At 42.7% G+C, this 19,120-nt stretch overlaps 1 protein-coding gene across 2 annotated transcripts in view; it reads left to right on the top strand.

The window, feature by feature from the left end:
* Positions 1-10,783: 10,783 nt before the first annotated feature.
* LOC126335261 (sialin-like) overlaps positions 10,784-19,120 on the top strand; it is a 152,675-nt gene continuing 144,338 nt past the window's right edge. The window contains exon 1 of one of the 2 annotated variants that reach the window (XM_049998304.1): positions 10,784-10,838. In XM_049998304.1, the coding sequence (XP_049854261.1) occupies positions 10,817-10,838 (22 nt within the window). In that variant the 5' untranslated portion in view covers positions 10,784-10,816. Of the gene's footprint in view, positions 10,839-14,207; positions 14,265-19,120 lie in introns of those variants that run through there. The other variant, XM_049998305.1, reaches the window with a different exon arrangement.

Genomic DNA, 19,120 nt, shown 5'->3' with positions numbered 1-19,120 from the left:
CACTGAGGTGACAAAAGTCTTTGGGTACCTCCTAATAACATGTCGGACCTCCTTTTGCCCAGTGTCAGTGCAATGCAGCAACTCGGCGAGTCGTTAGAAGGCCCTGCAGAAATACTGATCCTTCCCGCTGCTATAGCCATCCATTACTGCATAAGTGTTGCTGTGCAGGATTTTGTGCACGAGCTGACCTCTCGATTACGTCGCATAAATGTTCTATGGGATTCGTATTGGACAATCTGCATGGTCAAATCATTTGCTCGAATTGTCCAGAATGTTCTGACATGGCGCAATGTCATCCACAAAAATTCCGCCGATTTTTGGGAACATGAAGCCCATGAACGGCTGCAAATACTCCTAGTAACCGAACATAATCATGCCGAGTCACTGATTGGTTCAATTGGACCAAAGGACCCAGTCCACACGATGTAAATATTGCCCACACTATCAGGGAGCCGCAATCAGCTTGCACAATGCCTTGTTGACGTCTTTGATACATGGCTTCGTAGTGTCTGCGCCGCACTCGAATCCTACCGTTAGCCTTGACCAACTAAAATCGAGACTCATCTGACCAGGCCATGGTCACCCGGTTATCTGTGGTCCAACTAAAATGGTCACGAGTTCAGGAGAGGCAATGTGCTGTTCATTTTTGGAACATAACCTACGACAGGCTTAGAGACAGAAGTGATGACACTTTCTGTCGGACCTGACCATCATTTTGCAGGACAATGCTCAAACTCTTACAGTGCAAGCTGTTACTGATTTGTTTGACTGATGAGGCTGCTGAATGCTACACCACCTACAGCCCTCCCCTGACTTAAGCCCTCGTAAGTTCAACTCGATTTCTTAAATGAAGGAAACACTTCACGGCAATCGCTTCAGAACTGCTACAAATTCGTCGGGCAATAGACCGCGCCGCTCGAATTGTCAACATAACTGCCACTGATGAGAGTATCCTACGATTTCCACATCGCTGGCAACGGGTTATACACAATGCTGGTGACAACTCCGAAGGCCAGTAAAACTTTGAAACACATATCTATTTTGTACGAGCTGTAAATAAATATTTGCCGCTATTAAAGTTCCAACCCTTGTATTTAAGGTAGCAGGGGTAAAATAAGGGTAGCGAAAGACTATTTTCAATTTGTACAGAAACAAGATGGCAGTTACAAGAATTGAGGGGCATGAAAGGGAAACAGTGATTGAGAAGGGGGTGTGACAGGCTTATAGCGTATCCCCGATGAGAAAGCAGTAAAGGAACAAAAGAAAAATTTGGACTAGAAATTAAAATCCATGAAGAAGAAATAAAAACTTTGAGGTTTGCCGATGACATTGAATTCTGTCAAAGACAGAAAAGGACCTGGAAGAGCAATTGAACGGAATTGACAGTGTCTTCAAAGGAGGACGTAAAATGAACATCGACAAAAGGAAAATGAGTATAGTGTAATGTAGACGAATTAAATCGCGTGATACTGATGGAATTATATTAGGGAATGAGACAATTAAAGTAGTACATGAGTTTTGATATTTGGGGAGCAAAATACACTACTGGCCATTAAAATTGCTACACCACGAAGATGGCGTGCTACAGACGCGAAATTTAACCGACAGGAAGAAGATGCTGTGATATGCAAATGTTAAGCTTTTCAGAGCATTCACACAAGGTTGACGCCGATGGCGACGCCTACAACGTGCTGACATGAGGAAAGTTTCCAACCGATTTCTCATACACAAACAGCAGTTGGTCGGCGTTGCCTGGTGAAACGTTGTTGTGGTGCCTCATGTAAGGAGGAGAAATGCGTACCATCACGTTTCCGACTTTGATGAAGGTCGGGTTGTAGCCTATCGTGATTGCGGTTTATCGTATCGCGACATTGCTGCTCGTGTTGGTCGAGATCCTATGACTGTTAGCAGAATATGGAATCGGTGGGTTCAGGAGGGTAATACGGAACGCCGTGCTGGATCCAAACGGCCTCGTATCACTAGCAGTCGAGATGACAGGCATCTTATCTGCATGACTGTAATGGATCATGCAGCCACGTCTCGATCCCTGAGTCAACAGATGGGGACGTTTTCAAGACCAAACATCTGCACGAACAGTTCGACGACGTTTGCAGCAGCATGGACTATCAGCTCGGAGACCATGGCTGCGGTTACCCTTGACGCTGCATCACAGACAGGAGCGCTTGCGATGATGTACTCAACGACGAACCTGGGTGCACGAATGGCAAAACGTCATTTTTTTCGGATGAATCCGAGTTCTGTTTACAGCATCATGATGGTCGCATCCTTGTTTGGCGACATCGCGGTGAACGCACATTGGAAGCGTGTATTCGTCATCGCCATACTGGCGTATCACCCGGCGTAATGGTATGGGATGCCACTGGTTACACGTCTCGGTCACCTCTTGTTCGCATTGACGGCACTTTGAACAGTGGACGTTACATTTCAAATGTGTTACGACCCGTGGGTCTACCCTTCATTCGATCCCTGCGAAACCCTACATTTCAGCAGGATAATGCATGACCGCATGTTGCAGGTCCTGTACGGGCCTTTGTGGATACAGAAAATGTTCGACTGCTGCCCTGGCCAGCACATTCTCCAGATCTCTCACCAAATGAAAACGTCTGGTCAATGGTGGGCGAGCAACTGGCTCGTCCCAGTAAGCCAGTCACTACTCTTGATGAACTGTGGTATCGTGTTGAAGCTGCATGGGCAGCTGTACCTGTGCACGCCATGCAAGCTCTGTTTGACTCAGTTGCCAGGCGTATCAAGGCCGGTATTATGGCCAGAGGTGGTTGTTCTGGGTACTGATTTCTCAGGATCTATGCACCCAAATTGCGTGAAAATGTAGCAATGAATACCAGTTTATCATCTGCATTTCTTCTTGGTGTAGCAATTTTAATGGCCAGTAGTGTAAATGATGGTGGTCAAAGTAGAGAGGATGTAAAATGTAGATTTACTACGGCAAGGAAAGCATTTCTGAAGAAGAGAAATTTGTTAACATCGAGTATAGATTTAAGTGTCAGGAAGCCTGTTTTGAAATTGTTTGTATGAGGTGTAGCCATGAGTGGTAATGAAACATGGGCGATAAATAGTTTAGCAAGAAGCGAATAGAAGCTTTCGAAATGTGGTAATACAGAAGAACGCTGAAGATTAGATGGATAGATTAAGTAACTAATGAAGAGTTACTCAACAGAAATGGGGAGAGCAGGAATTTATGGCTCAATTTGACTAGAAGAAGGGATCAGTTGGTAGGACACATTCTGAGACATCAAGGGATCACTAGTTTAGTATTGGAGGGAAGCGTGGAGGACAAAAATCATAGAAGGAGACCAAGAGATGAATACGCTGAGCTGATTCAGATGGATGTCAGTTGCAGTAGTTAGTCGGAGATGAAGAAGCTTGCGCAGGATAGAGTAGCATGGAGAACTGCATCAAACCAATCTCTGGACTTAAGACCACAACACCCGACCATTAACGAAATGATGGGCACAGCATCAAGAACATGACATATAAAGCTACAAGTAATGCAAAAAGGAATTTTTTTACCAAATAGTTTCTGTAAAATCGTTTGAGAAAGTTTACAGTGTGCGAGACTCGATTCTGTCATTGCTGATCGGCCGAAAGGTGGGAAACACTGATCGGTCTCCTCTTCTGAACAAACGAATGAACTTGCCCAGCGCTTTGGACGAAAAGTGGTCACTGCGCGTCAGCCACCGTATCCTGTGCAAGCTGTAGGTACAGGCTGCATCCAGCGTTTTCAGTGAACTGTATGAAAGCCATTCCTCAGTCACTCAGATGAAATGAAACTCAGTTTTGAGACAGAAAAAATAATTCATTTGTTTTTTCTAAAGTTCAAGTAATGTTGTATGATATATGGACAAGTATAAATATGCATATATTTCTTTAGCAACATCAGGTAGTGATGATGCTAATACAGAAGTACAGTCCAGAGACTGGTTTGATGCACCTCTCCATGCTACTCTATTCTACAATACACATGGAATATAATTGCAAATACTTCCTTGAAAGTGTTTTCATATGTGAGTGCTGTTAGCTCATAGCATGTATTTCCAGAAAATCTGAAGACATACTCCCACCACTGGAGGTGATCATTAACAGAACACTTTATGGCCGAGCTGGCACACATCGAGGTTTTGAACGTGGATTCATGGAAGTGAGTGTGCAATTCCTGTCATATATTATAATTGTACATGGGTAGTGTCCAACACACAATGTATGCCCGGCTCATGGGATGCCTGTATGTGAGGGATGTCCAGAAAGTGGTTAAATAGACACCACAGTGAAAATCCAATGAAATTTTGCACATATGTGTTTGGCAGTGTCTCTAGTATGCCTATTGATCGCGTCATGTTGCACATTGCATTTCTGAATGCACAATGAGCGCGTTAAGATACGTAGAAAATAATGTTTACCACCGAGTATGGGTACCTGCCGTGAAATTTCGCCTGGTTTCTTGCAAATCTACACATAACGTAACAGTCATGCATTTCCTTCTGCACGACAATTCTCAGCTGGACACTGCAGGGACAATGAAGATGCTCCTGCAGCTTCTTCGGAGGGAAGTGTTTGATCATCCACCATACAGTCCAGACATGATTCCCAGTGAGTTTCATCTCTGCACAAATAACAACGTTTTGGCACAGATAACGAGCTGCAGACAAGTGTAGGGAATTGATGGGAAGCACAGCCGGTTGCCTTATATGATAAGTGTATTGAAAAGTTAGTATAAATTTTCGAGCCGGCCGGAGTAGCCGAGCGGTTCTAAGCACTTCAGTCTGGAACCGCGCGACCGCTACGGTTGCAGGTTCGAATCCTGCCTCGGGCATGGATGTGTGTGATATTCGTAGGTTAGTTAGGTTTAAGTAGTTCTAAGTTCTACGGGACTGATAACCTCAGATGTTAAGTCCCATAGTGCTCAGAGCCATTTGAACCATAAAACTTCGACAAATGTCTAAGTCGGCGCAGCGACTATGTAGAGAAGTGGCTGGAACGTGTAGCTAACTGTTAAGAATAAAACGTTTGTGATTTTGTTGTGGTTTCTATTTCGCGATCGATCGAAACTTACTTTCTGGACGACCATCGTAGTTTGCTCTTGCAGTGCAATTGATAAATTTCAAGACAGCTAAATGAACCCACAACCCGTACACAGCATAATTGGTACTTAGCAACAGTGTATTGTTTTAAATACTGTCCTACGGTATTAGTTAAACATGAGCAAAAGCTTTTGACACGTGTGTTGTTATAGTGGGCCATAAATTAAATTATGTAAACACAATTTAACAGAACAAGTGACGCCTGGGGAGATCGGAACGGCAGGAAGAGTGTATCTGTTTAAATACTGACCTGTGGGAATTGTGAAACATGGGATACCAGTGTGTAATTTACTTGATGTTATTCTCCAAAGGCGTCTGGAATACTGAGAGGAAATCATAAAAAAATTTAACGCAGAGCTGCAGCAAATTGTCAAAAGAAAATGTAAAAAGAAATAAATTATTTGATGGGAGGAGAGGGCGAGCCATCCAACGTGCTTGGGAAGGCGAGCGCTGGGTTTCATTGCAGACAAGTGAAGTAATATTCCTTTCATTTTAAACTTAAATAGCAAGTAACTTAACTTGTGTCTTCGATACGTCTGATTCCTGTTTCCTGGTCGCCACATGGAGCTCTTTAGGCAGATAGCGTTCAGGGTTGAAAAGAAAGCCAATGTGACACTATATGCGTGCCGGGGGACTCACTCGAGATGTGGAGGCGGCCTTGCCTGCTGGTATTGGGCGCGCAGGGTGCAGTCGTCTGCAAGTTATGGCTCACGTCGGCTCTAACGACGCCTGTCTCATGGGTTATGAGGCGATCCTCAGTTCTCACAGGTGGTTGGCGGAGGTGGTGAAGATCGCTGGTGTCGCGCGCGGGGTGCAAGCACAGCTCGCAGTTTGTAGCCTCGTTCCCAGACTTGATGGGGATCCTTTGGTGTGGAACCAAGTGGAGGGTCTCAGCCAAAGGTCCCGTCGACTCTGCGACGGTCTTGGATGCAGATTTCTAGGCCTGCATTATCGCGTGGGGATTTGTAGGACTCTCCTTGACAGGTCAGGGTGCACTACACAAAGGAAGCAGCTACTAGGGTAGCAGAGTACTTGTGGAGTACACATAAGGGTTTTTTAGGGTCTAATGAACACTCGCCACTCGATATGAAGCAAGGGAAGTCAAACTATGTTCAGAATAGACACTTCGACTGTCACAGTTTTATCAGTAACCAGTCGAAATATTCGTACTAAAGTTCCCGAAATTATTGCCCTCCAGGGAAGTTCTCAGGCTCAAAGTGTTCTTAGGACCGAGAGCTGGCGGAAACCCGAAGTGGAAACCTGTGAGATGTTTAGCGAGTCATGGGGCGTATATCGGAACGACAGATTAGTTCATTGTAGTTGACAGAAATATTGCCTCTGTTGAGGTCGAAGTTGAGTGTGACAGTGAAGTCATCTGCTCGCGTGTAACAGGCGCTACTCATATTTGGTACTGGGGCGTCACAGTAGGGGCTTCAGGCGAGTCATACTCCATAATGAAGACATGGTTAGTTGGTCAGTTAGTATGTAATACATGTTAATTTAGGCTGAACGCTTGATTTGTAATGTATTATCGACTGGAGTGATCGAATTTAGTATACCGCTCTTCCCTCCGCCGTTTCTCCTTTCCGGTGTCAAAATGATCACACCGACTGTAGAGATGATTTTGACCTGTTCACCGACTAAGATCAAAACGTCTTTGGAGTTTTCGTCGAAAGTCTGCAAAATTTTACTTCCAATTTCACTGAAATTTCCTTCCTTCGCACTTCTTATGCTTATTTTGGTTTCGTTGAGCTTCTGTTCGCCAAGAAAGCTTTGAATTCATTTACTTGTGACGAACTTCTCGTTGCTTTCATAGCAGCATTCTAACACCGCTATTAAACCACAACGGATTCTTTCTGATCCGTCGCAGCGTTGCTCGGCACATGCATTTCTAAAGCACATTGCACACTGCTGACGAATTTTGCAAGTGATAGTCCACGTCTTCGTCTCAAGAAATGAAATATGTCAGTTGTTCCCATAAGTAGCAATCTGTTTCCTCTGAAACCTATTAAGAAAACTTTGAGAAGGTATTTTGCTGAGTTGATTGAAATAAATTATGAACACTAACGAGTGAAAGTGGGCACCATACTTCAAGAGGGCAATCAAAAGAGTGTGCCGTGAAACAAAATGGTTATAAACACAGGAGATAAAAGGACAACGGAAATCATTATCAAAGAAATTGTGAGACAAAGGTGTTCTCTTCCAACATTTTTTTTGACGTTTAATTGGCGGTTTCTCTCAAGATTGGAAATCAGGATATTATCCAGGAAATAAATTAGATAAACGCGCTAATCTAAGTGCACTACTACTTGAGGATAATAATGTAATAACACGAGAAAATTAAGGTAATCTTCAGCTAGCAGTACTTGGGTTAAGCCAAATACGCAGAGAATACAATTTCAAAATTTTACTACACAAGACGAAAGTTATGTTCTTTCTCGGGGCACAACCAGTGCGATCAAAGACAGTAATTAACAACGAAGTAATTTAACACAAATGCAAGGAAAAGAGATGAGATACTTGAGGAGAGCGAAGGGCTGCACATAAAGAGATTTAATTAAAAATGAAAAGTTCATAATGAGTAGAATGCACGTGCTGTTAATGAGAAAACTGCTGAATACAGAAATAGGTGGAAACAGCACGTGGATAAGGTAATGGAAAGGTATCAGCATTTTAAAATTGAGACTTTTTATGTATGGATTTACTTGCAGTTTTGGAAATACTCAAATGCCATTTAATGTATTTGATGAGGGAATATCGCTAATGGTAAGTTTATAGGTAGTGTGTAGAGCAGAAAAAGTAGGCTGTCTGTAGTAAAGTGTTCCTTAAGTCATTCCACTTTGCTGAAGATACTTGTGGAATATGAAATATGGATGAAGAGATTAGTCTATAAATGAATGAATGCAAATGTTTTAGCAAAATAATGCCTTAGTACAATAGTATTTCAATTTTTGGGCCCACAGTTACCTTTACCTGATTATAAACATCTGTATCTTCTTTCGCACGCGACATCTGACCTGTAACGTGGGGCAGATAAACTTAAGTTTGGAGAAACCTCAACATGAATACTAATTTATTTATTAACTGTTGACATAACACATTTTAATCAGCTTTTAATATTATGACATCTTATTCTGGTAACAAAATGAGTGGGAGGTTGAGCTTGCTGCTTCATCATCAGTTCTTCAAATCTCGCTACAAGACTGGAAATTGTGACCCGGATCCCTTTCTCTCCATTCATTCGCGGTCTATATTTCATCTTGAAGACTGCCGATGCCGAAAAACCTACAACACATAAACAGGATGTTGCAAAAGATATCATATCTCGTATGGCTTTGATATGTACTTGCATATACTCCTGGCTTCGCCAAGCTTCAAAACACAAGCAGTGATGAGGAAACCAACTTCAATGATTTCAATGTAGATTCGAAAGAAATATCAATAAATTGCTCTTGTTCTCCTAAGGTAAATACTGGTGGAAGTTCTGTAGTGAAAGGATTTTTAATCCTGTTCTGTTGATCACCTTATTTTGGCAAGGAGGGTCACTACAGGAAGTAATCACTGAGTTCAGTTAGATGATTCACAAACACATTCTTCTGTTCTTCGCCACAGTGGCTTTTAAAACTGTGTGGAAAGCAGGGAAAACGTAACGAATACCTTTATCATCCAACCTTTTCTTTTCCACAACAGTGGTTTCTTTCTGAAGGTTGAAATTTTGTCTGACAATTGCACACTGTTAGTCTCATTACCGTGAAGGTATACATTCAATAAACTGAATATTTCAAATATATCTCAAAGACACATCGGCTTCAAAACAAATCCACTGTCTACGAACGCCTCGGAAGTCAAATGTTTCTCTGGAGGGAGGTAAGAGTAGAGTTCAGTACTGAGTTCATACACCCTTTTCAAGACATTCCCATGTGAAAGCCAGCGAGAGATGCCATAATAAATCAGTGAAATGTGCTCAGACATCATATCAACGCACATTTGTGGAAAGTATCGTGACTTAAGTGAACGACTTTTAATGAACTTTACCAATTCGATAACTAACATGACAACGTCATCAAGGGCACAGGCCTTTCGATGGCAGTGCTTCTATGTGCATAAAAAAGCGTGTCCAAATAGTATGAGGAGACTTTTTACGGACCAGAGCTTGCAGTAGTCAGCCAAACACGACAGCCATCTGTGCACAAGCCTACACAATTTTCCCAGTCAAATATGTTTTCTACCATAAAAGAGTCTAGTGTCTCATAGAGGTCTTTTGCCTTTGTTGCAAGAGTTATTTCCCTGCAGAAAAGATCTTCATGATATTTGCTGTCATCAATAAATCGTTCGTAACACATTAGATGCGCATCATTATTTTCTATAGCTTCATCCAAGGGAATAGAGACATCACCGTTACCTTCGAGTTTTTCAATCAACTGATCACGAACGTCGTCAACCCATATTGAATATTCGACGACTGACAGTGTTGTCTGACAAAGACACGTATGCCATTTCCTTGGAAGCTGATTCATCTCTCTCTGAGCTGACTCATCTCTCATTGATACGTTCTTGTTGATGCTCCCGACTGCACCAAGCTCCAGAAATAAAGCGTGATGAGGAGAGAAACTTCGATTTCAATGTCTCAAGAAATATCAATAAATTGTTCTTGTTGTTCATATGTACTAGAGCAGCTAGTAAAAACAAGATCTTCCGCTGTGGTGTGGGTTTTATTGCTCTTTGCTAGGGGGTAGGCAACCTTGTAAGATGAAAGAAGAGCCTTTGTAGAATCACAGCTTTTTTAGTGAAAGTTGTTTTTGTTCTGTCATTTTTTTAACTTGTGGCAAAAGTATTCTCGTGGTTTGTTTACCAAACTACGGTGATTTCACCCCAAATGTCGTTTCATTTTATAAGGAAGTATGCTTCCACCACTTTCGACATTGAAACAAAAGACTCTCTGCGGTCGTACCTCATTTCCAACAGTAGTACATGTAAAAACTAAATTCAAGAAACCGTCATCATAGCCTACTTCAGGAATTTTCGTCCTGCCTTTAGAACATCACTATACGTAGATACATTCAAAATACCAGAGAAACAAATCACATAAGACAAACAACAAATAAAATCGGTCCGTATTCGCAAAGCTAACATTCACACTGATTGTTGCTTAATGAAAGCATATGAGTCTCAAAGTGCGATTCGACTGCCATCTGCCATGCTGTGGTGGTAACAACACTTTCTTTCCGGCCCGCTAGATATCACTGCTAGAGCACACGTTTTCCTGTACTCGGAAAGCAAATGAACGAAATCATTGTTCTTTTGAAATCACTGCGATGCCCCTACAGTAAGGTCAGACGCCCCAAGGAGCAAGACGCGCTGTTTGAAAACCCCTGCCTTACTTGTTACTGTTGCCTGTTTTGCTCAAAAATTCAGCGTCGTATCAACACATGTGGTCTGTGTGCTACGTCACAAGACAAGGATTTGCGAAGCGCTCGCGCAATAAAACACTGCTGTAACGCCCTTGAAATACGCACAACACCGGAAAAGAGAGTAACGAGCAGACGGCTGGATTTTGTCTCCGCGTCACCTCGCAGAGTACTCTCATACAATGGAGAATGGTCGATAAGAAACGCTTGCAAATAAGAAATGATTTACTGTGCCCTCTTCCTCTTAAAGCAGCCGCCATGCACCCGTTGCTCACTCCATAGCCGGCCAGCATGGCGCCGCCAAAAGAGGAAGGTAAGATTGCAACAGCTCCGACATCTCAAACCGTTTTTAAAACGTGTAAAAATGGATAATTACCTTTAGCGAATTAAAATTTCGTTGATACAAGATATTCGATAATCCACTAAATAACGCTCAGTGTCTGAGCGATTCGGCTATTGACATTTCACGTAGTGACCTGTAGCTGCTTCCCATAACAACTGGAAAAATATAAGACGGCAATTTATTACACACCAGGCTCCGTACACAAGCGATTCAGTGTGGAATAGATTCGTTCGATTTATGGCTTGCTGACAGAAAATGTTCTCTTGGTACTAACTGTAAGAAGTACATTGTTTATTTTTGTCAGTAGTAATGCCAGAGGAAAAGTGCGCCGATATGTCTGTTCCATAGTGTTCGGTTAGTTCCTGTTGTTTGAGTTTGTGGACTGGAAGCGGTAATGAAGCTGTTCAAATGTTAGTAAGGGCACTTCTGAACAGCGTTACTGCAAATTTAGTTCAAATGGCTCTGAGCACTATGCGACTTAACTTCTGAGGTCATCAGTCGCCTAGAAATTAGAACTAATTAAACCTAACTAACCTAAAGATATCATACACTTCCGTGCCCGAGGTAGGATTCGAACCTGCGACCGTAGCGGTCACTCGGCTCCAGACTGTAGCGTCCAGAACCACACGGCCACTCCGGCCGGCTGCAAATTTAGTTTTCCTGTTCTTAACTGTAGCTAAAATGTTATTATATGGGAACAAGCATGCTTTTGAATTGATTAATCTGATGTGTCGCCGTGAGATTTGCGATGAACAGCTGTCGCACAGTTAATAAAAACAACAAGCCTAGGTCACAGGCTGCTGAGGAAAAAGAGAAACCTGTTGTGACGGAGTATACGCCTTGTGTCGGTAACTCATCCGCGAAACTTGACAAAGTACTCCAGAAAGTCTGTGTTTCACCTGCTACCCATGAAGAAAGGAAGCCTTGTTGGGATCTGTTAAGCACATTCATAACTATGAAACTGATGAGTCTACCGCATCCCATGAATTGCATATTTATGTATATATCATAGTCCACTTTCTTGATTGCAACAATGGACCGTTACATACAGAATTACAAGTATGTGAATTTTTATTGTGATCTACTTATTCTCTTATCCCTTTTTTAACTTCTTAATTTGTTGTTTTCTATTCTGAACAATGAATTAAATTTACATTTTCTATAATACTATGTTTTCCTTGTGTTTATTTCTTTCTACTCCTATCATCTCTAACATTTAGATGGCTACCTATATTTTTCGTATGGCATCTCTGTCGACCCTCAGTCGGATCTTCCTTTACTGTGACAGAAGGAGAGGCGTGGGTTTTCGTTATTTCATACCGTCTTAACAGTTATCATTTATACCTACTGCTGCCGGCATTGTTACAACTGTTACAACAATATATGCTAATGCTACAATAACAAACACCATAATTACTTATCCAGAAATCGTTAATACTCCTACTACCACCTAATTTTTTTCTTTCTTTAGCAAATGCTACTGTTACTAAAAATCATTTTATTGTTACTAACACCAATGTTAATATTTCTACTACGATTACGTATCCTGCCAGAAAAAAATTAATACACTCATTTAAAGATTTCCAATTCTCTTAAAATTTATTATTGCATCAGTGCCTTTGGAGTACAGGAAATGATTACATTTGCAGATCAGTAGCACAAGCGGTTCTGAGGAACCAGGCATCTACCCATGCAGAGACACATATGGTGTACCCTCCACGTGCATTAATACAGGCGCTGACTATCTAGTCGATCGTACAGTTGGTGAATACCGCCCTGGGATACGTTATGCCACGCCTGCTCGTCCTGTTTACGTAGTTCTGTAAGAGTGGTCGATTGATGAGTCGCACGAGTTACTTCTCATCCTACCATATCCCACATGTGCTCGATTGGAAACAAGCCAGAGATCGTGTTGGCCAGGGACGTTGCTGCAGGTCTTTCAGCGCTCATTGAGTTTCACGCGTAGTATTTATTTACTCGTATGGCTAGGGCTCCCCGTCGGGCAGGCCATTCGTCGAGTGTCGGTCTTTCAATTTGACGCCACTTCGACAACCTGCAGTCTATGAGGATGGTAGGATGATGATGAGAACAGGACAACACCTAGTCCCTGGGCGGAGAAAATTCCCCGAGCCAGCCGGGAATCGAACCCGGGCACCCGGGCCCAGAGGATTGACAATCCTTCACGCTGACCATTCAGCTACGGGGGCGGACTCACGCGCAATGTATGGGCGTTCAGTATCCTGTTGGAAACTTCCTCTTGTAAGAAAGGCAAAAGAACGAGTTTAACAACATTCTGCGCTGGTTAGCGTCGCCTCCAGCAACACCAAATGTGAAGGAGAGTTGTAGGTTATCGCACCTCAGACCCATAACGCCTGGGGCGGGGCCAATATGCCTTGGGCGAATGCACTCTACGAGACAGCGCCCACCAGGTCTACGTCGTACGCGCAAACGACCATCACTTGCGTGCAGGCGGTACCGGTCTAGCCGGGCACGTCGGTGCTGTGGCGTGAGTGAAAGACGAGCTAGAGGTGTGCGTGCTGTAGTTTCACCGCTAACAACCGGTTCGCAACAGTTCGTGTTGACATGTCGGGGCTCACAAGCCCTCTTATCAGAGCTTTGGTAGCTGTACGAACTGCCACTGCTGCCCTTGCGACGATCCTGGCGGGCGCCTGTACAGCGTGGACGTCCAGAACATGGTCTACGGGTGTGAGAATGTTCACGTGACCACTGACTCCAGTCTCGTTGCACAACTGACGCAGGATGACTAATTCATGTGCCAATTCTCCGAAAGGACCATCTCGCCGCTCGGAAGGCAACAGTCTGACCCGTTTCAAACTCGTTCATTTGGTTGTAGGAAGCACTAGTGAATCCCCGTGGCATGTTTGCCTGTTTGCTTCACACTTTTGCACCACACTGAACCTTCTAGCTGTGAGCATTCCCAATTGAAGGGTAGAAACAGATGGAGCTCTGTTAGCTATGCCACTAGACTACCTGTTGACAGAGGACTTTTGGAACGGTTATCAGTATATCTACAATCTTCCTGGTGGCATATGGCGTCATCCCATCAAAATCGACGTCGCCTTTCCAGGGGCAGTTTTTGATCGGTGTTCCTTTTTATAGTACTCAGAGATGGAGACATATACAAACACACAGATTTTACTACTATCGGAATGTATCTGGCTCCTCCCCACGCTCCATATCAGATCGGCTCCGCTTCTTGCAATATATTTCTTTCTCTAGAAAGCGTGATGACGGATCAGAGCGCATCACTAATGTTTCACTGATTCTTCTAGGTCTTCCTGAGTAATCTTGTGACAACATTCACTCATTCCGCTACAGGGCCATGTGGTCATAGAGCTTACTTATTCTGAGACAGCATCACCTACGAGATAACAGGTATCAAAATCCTCTTTTACACTATTTATGCAATAAAATTTACCCCTTAAAGCCTACCTAGAAATCTATGATATATCTTCAACTGGGGGACATTCCCATACGACATGATCAGGTGTGCTGATTTCGCCACAGTCACAGCTGGTCGTCACCCTTTTCTCAATTCTGTTCAGATTGTAGGATACTGTCATTGTCCGGAAAGGAAGCTGACCAGTCCCCTATTTATATGAATATAAATGTCTAAAGAACAGATACCATCTTCATATAGATAAGGCTTATGGGCCAGTGATCTTCTTCAGTGCGGATGCTCTCACATTGCCCAAACTCTTATGGGAATCGGTAGATTGACTACCACGAGTAATGAGTATAGTGGACAAGGGCACTATAAATGCAATGTGTGGATAGTAAGTTGGGAATGTGGATCTCATGGGGAGCGTGCCAGAGATAAGTCCCTGCAGTCGCACTATTCTCTGTGTTCGCGGTGGCTAAGATGGATAGAGCGTTTGCCATGTAACAAGGAGATCCCGCGTTCAAGTCCCGGTAGGGGCACACATTTTCAACTGTCCCCCTTGATATTTATCAACGCCTGTAAGCAGCTAAAGGTCTAGATTTCATTGTAATTTCAGTCCCCTATTTGGCTCAAAATAAGTCATCTGGAGCTTTTTAGTTACATCAAGAGGAAACTGAAATGTTCTTCTTCCTGTGCCTGCTGCCAATATCAGGCAGTAGCAGCCGGCCGAGAAACAAGCAGCAACTGGAAGGTAACCGATCTTAAGCCATTTTACGAGTTACTAACTAGGAGCGAAGTGTATAGTTTCATCTGTGTGCTTTGGTAGTTTAGTTTCTTGACCTTCTGCCTGTTAATTTGATATTTAGTAGACACGGTTTCGCGTTATCGTTTGCCTTGGAAGGTGAACCGATTTTGTGACATATTACAAGTTCATAATCAGGAGCGAATTATTTAGTCTCACCTGAGTGCTTTGGTAGTTCGGTTTTTTCTGCGTGTTAATCTAAGTTTTTAGACGCAGTTCTTGCGTTTTCCTCTGTGTCTGCAGTAGAGTTCCATAGCGCGCGCCGGTTGTCTTTGTTTTTCTGTGTAGTGTAGTTTTCCACTACCTTTAGTGTGGATAGGGACTGTGATTGCTGTGTGCGGAGGCGAGCCGAGTAGGGCACACATCTGCCTCAGCTGCGGGCTGTGATGGCTTCGGATACACAGTGAATGAGTGATCAGTGAACACAGGTTTGTCGTAGCGAGACTGAATAATGTGACCTCCAAATCCTCCGAAAATAAATGAAAAACATGCCTATTCAAAATAGCAGATAAAAATTCAGTTGACGCCTTCCCAAGAGACAATCTCCTCTCCTTCCAAATTAACAATATATTTGTAGATCAGATGTGGCTTGAATTCAAAGAAATAGTATCGACAGAAATTGAAAGATTTATACCAAATAAATTAACAAACGACGGAACTAATCCCCCCTGGTATGCAAAACGGTTCAGAACACTGTTGTAGAAACAATGAAAAAAGCATCCCAAATTTAAACGAACACTCAATCTCCAAGACTGGTGATCTTCTATAGGAGCTCGAAATTTAGCGCGGACTTCAATACGAGACGCTTGTAACAGTTTCCACAACGAAACTTTGTCTCGGAACCTGGCAGAAAATCCGCAGGAATTCTGGTCGTATGTAAAGCACTCTGACGGTAAGGCACAATCAATGCCTTCTCTGCGCAATGACAACGGAAACATTATCGACGTCAGTACTGCCAAAGTAGAGTTATCAAACAGATCCTACCGAAATTCCTTCACAAAAGAAGACGAAATAAATATTACAGAATTCGAATCAAGAACAGCTGCCATTGTGGATAGCTTAAAAGCAGATATCCTCGGAGCAGTGAAGCAACTTAAATCATTTAATAAAAGCACGTATTCCGGTCCAGACTGTATACCAGTTAGGTTATTTTCAGAGTATGCTGATGAAATAGCTCCATACTTAACAATCATATACAACCGCTCGCTCGACGGACGATCCGTACCCAAAGACTGGAATGTTGATCAGGTAACACCAATATTCAAGAAAGGTAGTAGGAGTAATCCACTAAATTACAGGCCCATATTATTAACGTCGGTATGCAGCAGGATTCTGGAACATATAATGTGTTCGATAATTATGAATTACCTATAAGTGAACAGTCTATTGAGACACAGACAATACGGATTTAGAAAACATCATTCATATGAAACACAGTTAACCCTTTACTCACACGAAATGCTGAGTGCTACTGACAAGGGATTTCAAACTGATTCCGTATTTCTAGAATTAAAGAGGGTTGTCGCCACATTGCGGGCTTATGGAAATCGTCTCAATTATATGATTGGATTCGTGATTTCCTGTCTGAGAGATCACAGGGTAATTAACGGGAAATCACTGAGTGAAACAGAAGTGATTTCTGGGGTTCGCGAAGGAAGTGTTATAGGACCTCTGCTGTTCCTTCTCTATATAAAAGATTTGGGAGACAATCTGAGCAGCTGACTTAGGTTGTTTGCAGATGGTGCTGTCGTTTATTGACTAGTAAAGTCATCAGAAGATCGAAACAAATTGCAAAACGATTTAGAAAAGATATCTGTATGGATAAAATTGACAGTTGACCCTAAATAACGTAAAGTGTGAGGTCATCGACTTGAATGCTGAAAGGTATCCGTTAAACTTCGGTTACACGATAAATCAGTCAAATCCAAAGACCGCGAATTCAACTAAATTCTTAGGAATTACAGTTAGGAACAACTTAAATCTGAAGGAACATATAGAAAATGTTGTGGGGAAGGCTAACCAAAGACACCGTTTTATTGGCAGGGCACTTAGAAAATGTAAATGTGATCTAAGGAGACTGCCTACACTACGCTTGTCCGTCCTCTTTTAGAACACTGCTGCACGGTGTGGGATCTTTACCAGATATGATTGACGGAGTACATCGATAAAGTTTTGTATTATCGCGAAATAGAGGAGAGAGTGTGACTGAAATGACACAGGATTGGGGGTGACATCATTAAAACAAAGGCGTTTTTCGTTGCGGTGGAATCTTCTCACGAAATTTCAATCACCATCTTTCTCCCCCGAATACGAAAATATATTGTTGACGCCTACCTACGTAGGGAGAAGGGTCACCATAATAAAATAAGGGGAATCAGAGCTCGCTCTTCCACGAGCTATACAACATTGGAATAATAGAGAGTTGTGGACTGCGCGGCCCCTGCCGCCAGAGGTTCGAGTCCTCCTCCGGGCATGGATGTGTGTGTGTGTGTGTGTTGTTCTTAGCATAAGTCAGTTTAGGTAGTGTGTAAGTCTAGGGACCGATGACGTCAGCAGTTTGGTGCATTAGAAATTCACACACATTTGAACATTTTCGAGAGAATTGTCAAGGTGGTTCGATGAACCCTCTTCCAGGCACTTAAATATGATTTGCAGAGTATCCATGTAGATGTAGATTTTGATGTAAATATTTGTACGTTGGAGGCTGCGTAATTTCGTGAGTGTTGTCGTTTTTTCTGATTAACGTTTGTGTAGCGGGAGATTTTCAAGCGCAACTGTTTTGACTGTGTGCGAGCAATGCCAGGCTGTGCTGTTGTTGGCTGAAATTCTCACAATCGCATCACAAAAGGGACTGAAGTAGTGCTACATGCTTTCCCTCGCGATTCAGGCCTGCAAAAGATTTGGCTGTCGAAATGCTGTAGAAAAGATTCTGTGAACATTCCAAATGCTAGAATGTTCTCTTGTCATTTCAAAGAATGTAATTACGTCGGAGAGGCTTGCTTTATGAACTGCTGAACTTTCCATCATGTAATTGGCTTGTAGTAGTAGCGCCAGTGGTAGCACACCTCGTGCAACAGAAGAGCGGAAGGAACGTTTCAATAAACGTGAGATCCATAGAAGAAGCACAGACACTTCAGAAAAACTTTCACCGCAGAAGAAGACTGATGAGAAACATACGTTTACAGGTGAAGTTGTTTGTAATAATTCAGGTATAGCCAGTTTACATGCTTCCTAATCGGCATTACAGAGGAGCTCATCACAAAACATGTGCATGATGTTCTTCTAAGTCAGTTCTCCTCAAATAAAGGATATCTGGAACGATGGAGAAAGTAATATATGCACTTGAGCCTCGTAAAATTAATCGAATACTGGGCAAAATATTTTCTCTCAATCAAATGTGAAGTTTGTTACAGGGGCCGTAAGAAGACAATACGACATTGGGCCAGGGACTGTTTTCTTCCCTGATGAGACGTACTATTCACGTACTAAAAGGAATGCAGTAACGTGGCTTTGAGGTCAGATGGGCCGAAGAACGTGTAGAACTTTTGGACCTTCTTACAAGAACGACGTTTGGAAAACTTGTGCAATCTGAAATACCGACAGTATTCCTACGGAGTGTGTTACAATACCCCCCCCCCCCCCCTTGGTCCCCCCTTCCCCTACACACACACACACACACACACACACACACACACACACACACACACACACACACACGTAGCTGGAATGTCCAGACTAGGAGAAGTTAAATTAGCACTGGGATGGAAGAATGAACGGGGCATAAGCATCGCTTATACATATGGCAAAGCATACCCGGAAGAAAGAGCAGCGGGAACATTCGCAATCATATTTTTCATTATGCTGCATGTTTGTTTCTTTTGTTAAATGAGAATAGTGTTAATGTTATGTATCTTTCAAGTAATATTATTTGTGGCATGGCAATGAAGTGTTTGTTACTGAAATTAAAATTTACGTAGCTGTTATATTTGTAACAGGATTCAATGTTTTCGTGTGATATTTGAAAGGTCTTCATTAAAATTTAAAGCA

Source organism: Schistocerca gregaria, chromosome 2 (genome assembly GCF_023897955.1).
Source record: "Schistocerca gregaria isolate iqSchGreg1 chromosome 2, iqSchGreg1.2, whole genome shotgun sequence".
Classification (NCBI taxonomy): domain Eukaryota; kingdom Metazoa; phylum Arthropoda; class Insecta; order Orthoptera; family Acrididae; genus Schistocerca; species Schistocerca gregaria.
The sequence above is the reverse complement of the archived record's forward strand: the minus strand, read 5'-3'. Positions and strand labels throughout refer to the sequence as shown.